Source organism: Limulus polyphemus, unplaced genomic scaffold (genome assembly GCF_000517525.1).
Source record: "Limulus polyphemus unplaced genomic scaffold, Limulus_polyphemus-2.1.2 Scaffold8360, whole genome shotgun sequence".
Lineage (NCBI taxonomy): Eukaryota > Metazoa > Arthropoda > Merostomata > Xiphosura > Limulidae > Limulus > Limulus polyphemus.
Window position 1 is genome coordinate 26590 of NW_013673970.1, and position 2595 is coordinate 29184.

At 30.9% G+C, this 2595-nt stretch overlaps 1 protein-coding gene across 1 annotated transcript in view; it reads left to right on the forward strand.

The window, feature by feature from the left end:
- LOC106475290 (ras-related protein Rab-14-like) overlaps positions 1 to 1769 on the forward strand; it is a 10285-nt gene extending 8516 nt beyond the window's left edge. Inside the window, exons 5-6 of the mRNA XM_013935983.2 lie at positions 835 to 865; positions 1634 to 1769. Of these exons, the coding sequence (XP_013791437.2) occupies positions 835 to 865; positions 1634 to 1754 (152 nt within the window). The 3' untranslated portion in view covers positions 1755 to 1769. The remainder of the gene's footprint in view (positions 1 to 834; positions 866 to 1633) is intronic.
- Positions 1770 to 2595: the final 826 nt, after the last annotated feature.

The following is a 2595-nucleotide window of genomic DNA, read 5'->3' on the forward strand; positions in this document are numbered from 1 at the left end:
CACACACACACACACACACACACACACACACACACACACACACACACACACACACACACACACGATCTGGATTTATTTACAATATTTCTTTATACAAGTTAATAGATTCAATGAAATATTAATTTTGATACTGTCTTTATTTGTAAACTAATTTCATTTGATCTGGATTTAATTTGATATTCAGAAAATATTTTAAAATGACGGTAAAGGATAATATTAGTCTTCTAGAATAATTCCTGTTGTCACAAGAAAGTTATCCAGAGTTTAGTGTAAGATGCTAATGTTAGGCTTAGTCCTTCTAGACAGTGTTGAATCTATTAGTGTATAAATAGAATACCCGAATCTCTTGTATCGTGTGGTATACTTATTTGTAAAGCGTACAACTTCTCTCACAGTAGGTAAACACACAATACCGTGTAAAGTATGTTAGGTGTCGAACCTTGTTCCGTTATTGTAAAACTATACTTTATTTCTAGTTTATCTTAAGTTTTTGGTAATAATTCAGTAATAGACAATTCATTGGCAGGTTTTTCAAAGTGTCTGTCACTAACGTAATGTAACATTGCTTAATATTTAGGTAATCGTATCTTTTATCTAAAGATCTTGTGAAAAAAACTCGTTTTTGTAAATTATCCCTTGATCTGGTTAGTTATTGAAGTTTTGTGGGGTTGTAATAAAAAAACTGTTTTTCTGGATAACGTCCTATAATACGACGCTCTTCGTCAAGCATGTAGCGAGTAGTAATTGTGTATTGAAATTACAAACTGAAATAAGCAAAGTTGAATTCATACATGTTGATTAATGATCTTTTGTGTTAAATTTTCTTTTCCTTAGGCCTGATGTTTGTTGAAGCTAGTGCAAAGACGTAAGTCATGCCTTTACTTTTCCTGAGTGTGAACCTTTCAGTCATGTTGTGAGACAGACCCTGTTAGGGTTGGTGTGAACTTAAAATAGTACCATAATTTTCTTCTTATTTTTATAAATGTTTTTCAGATTTTTAGTGAAAACAACTTTGAATGTTATTGTTTCTGACAGATGTTTAAAATTTTTGTAATACAGAAATATCAACTTCTTTTTTTTGAGGCTAAAGTGTTATATTTGGCATATTCTCCATAATTACTTGAAAACATTTAACCCTTAAATATCCATGTGAGATTGATATGGACCCCAGACAAATATTAATGGCTCTCAATCTTTTAATTCTGTAAAGAAAAAAAAAATTATCACTTGTAAATTAAGAAATGGAAGATTAAAGTATTTTTCAAGATATTTTTTTCCTTTTTTTTTTGTAGTGTCTTGAACTAGTAAGGGAAATTAAGGGCATATAAAGATTATTCAAGTACTTAACGGTTAAATATGAAGTAATTTTTTTTATTGTTGTTGTAGACATTGTCTGTTAGTTTCAAAGATAGCTCTAATATTGAATATTTCTTTGTTTTGCAACTGTTCATGTTTTATGGATAGTTTTATGATAACAATTGAACAGGCTGATTGGTTTATTGATGTCATTAGTCCATTCATAAACGTGCAAGATTTAAAAAAGATATTTAAAATATATTTTTTATTTTTGTGGAGTTTGATATCTTGTCCCTTGTAAACCACTGAAATTTGAGGATTTATATTTATTGTATAGTGGGGAAAATGTGGAAGAAGCTTTCCTCGAAACAGCTAAAAAGATTTATCAGAATATTCAAGATGGAAGGTTAGTAGCTTTAATAATAGTAAATGAAGATCGTATAATTTTTTTGTTTTAACCATCTAACATAAGCATGCACTTTATAGTTCGTATTTGCTGTCCCAAGAACCCAGTCAACAACACGGTTTAAAGTCTCATCTGTCAGACTTCATTGCAATAACTTTTACATTAAATGATGTTTTAAGTCAATTTTTTCATCTCGTATAAGATATATTGGTGAACTATTATGATTGACTAAGATGCCATTCTTACATAAACAAGTTACAATAGAAATACATTCCAAGTTGAACAAACTTAGTTTGTTAAATATACAGCACAAAAGAGTTAAAGGATAATTTTTAATTTTATAAGTTTTTAGCTGTGAAAAGGTCAAACTACAGTTTAAAAAATACTTAACTCCTCCGTTCATTGTTATTAATGGAAATTATTTATTATTTATCTTGGGTTATATATGTATAATGTATACTGATCACCAAATGTTGTTTTGAATTGGAGAGTATAAAATGTGTTAAATTGTTTTTATGAACCATGGCTGGACTTTGGAGAAGACATTTGGAATGTTCTTTAATGCACAAAATTATCAAACCAATGGAAGCCAGTCAGTCACAGCAGGTTGTTTGAATTGGCTTCGTATATCTTAAACTGTTGTGAAAGCAGTTTGAAACTGATGGTACTGTTGTTCAGACACTTAGTTGTATATATCTTACTGTTGTGCATGTGCCCTCCTTATCTGTGTCCTTCAATACACCCTTGGAGGCCGTGGCCAGCTGTGTTTCCTTGTACCATCACTGTTTGTTCTCTCTACCTGTCTCCTGGGGAGACTTATGATCAATCGGACCTTGATGCTCTCGTTAACCAGTTGCCATCTCCCTTTTTACTTCTGGGAGACTTTAATGGAC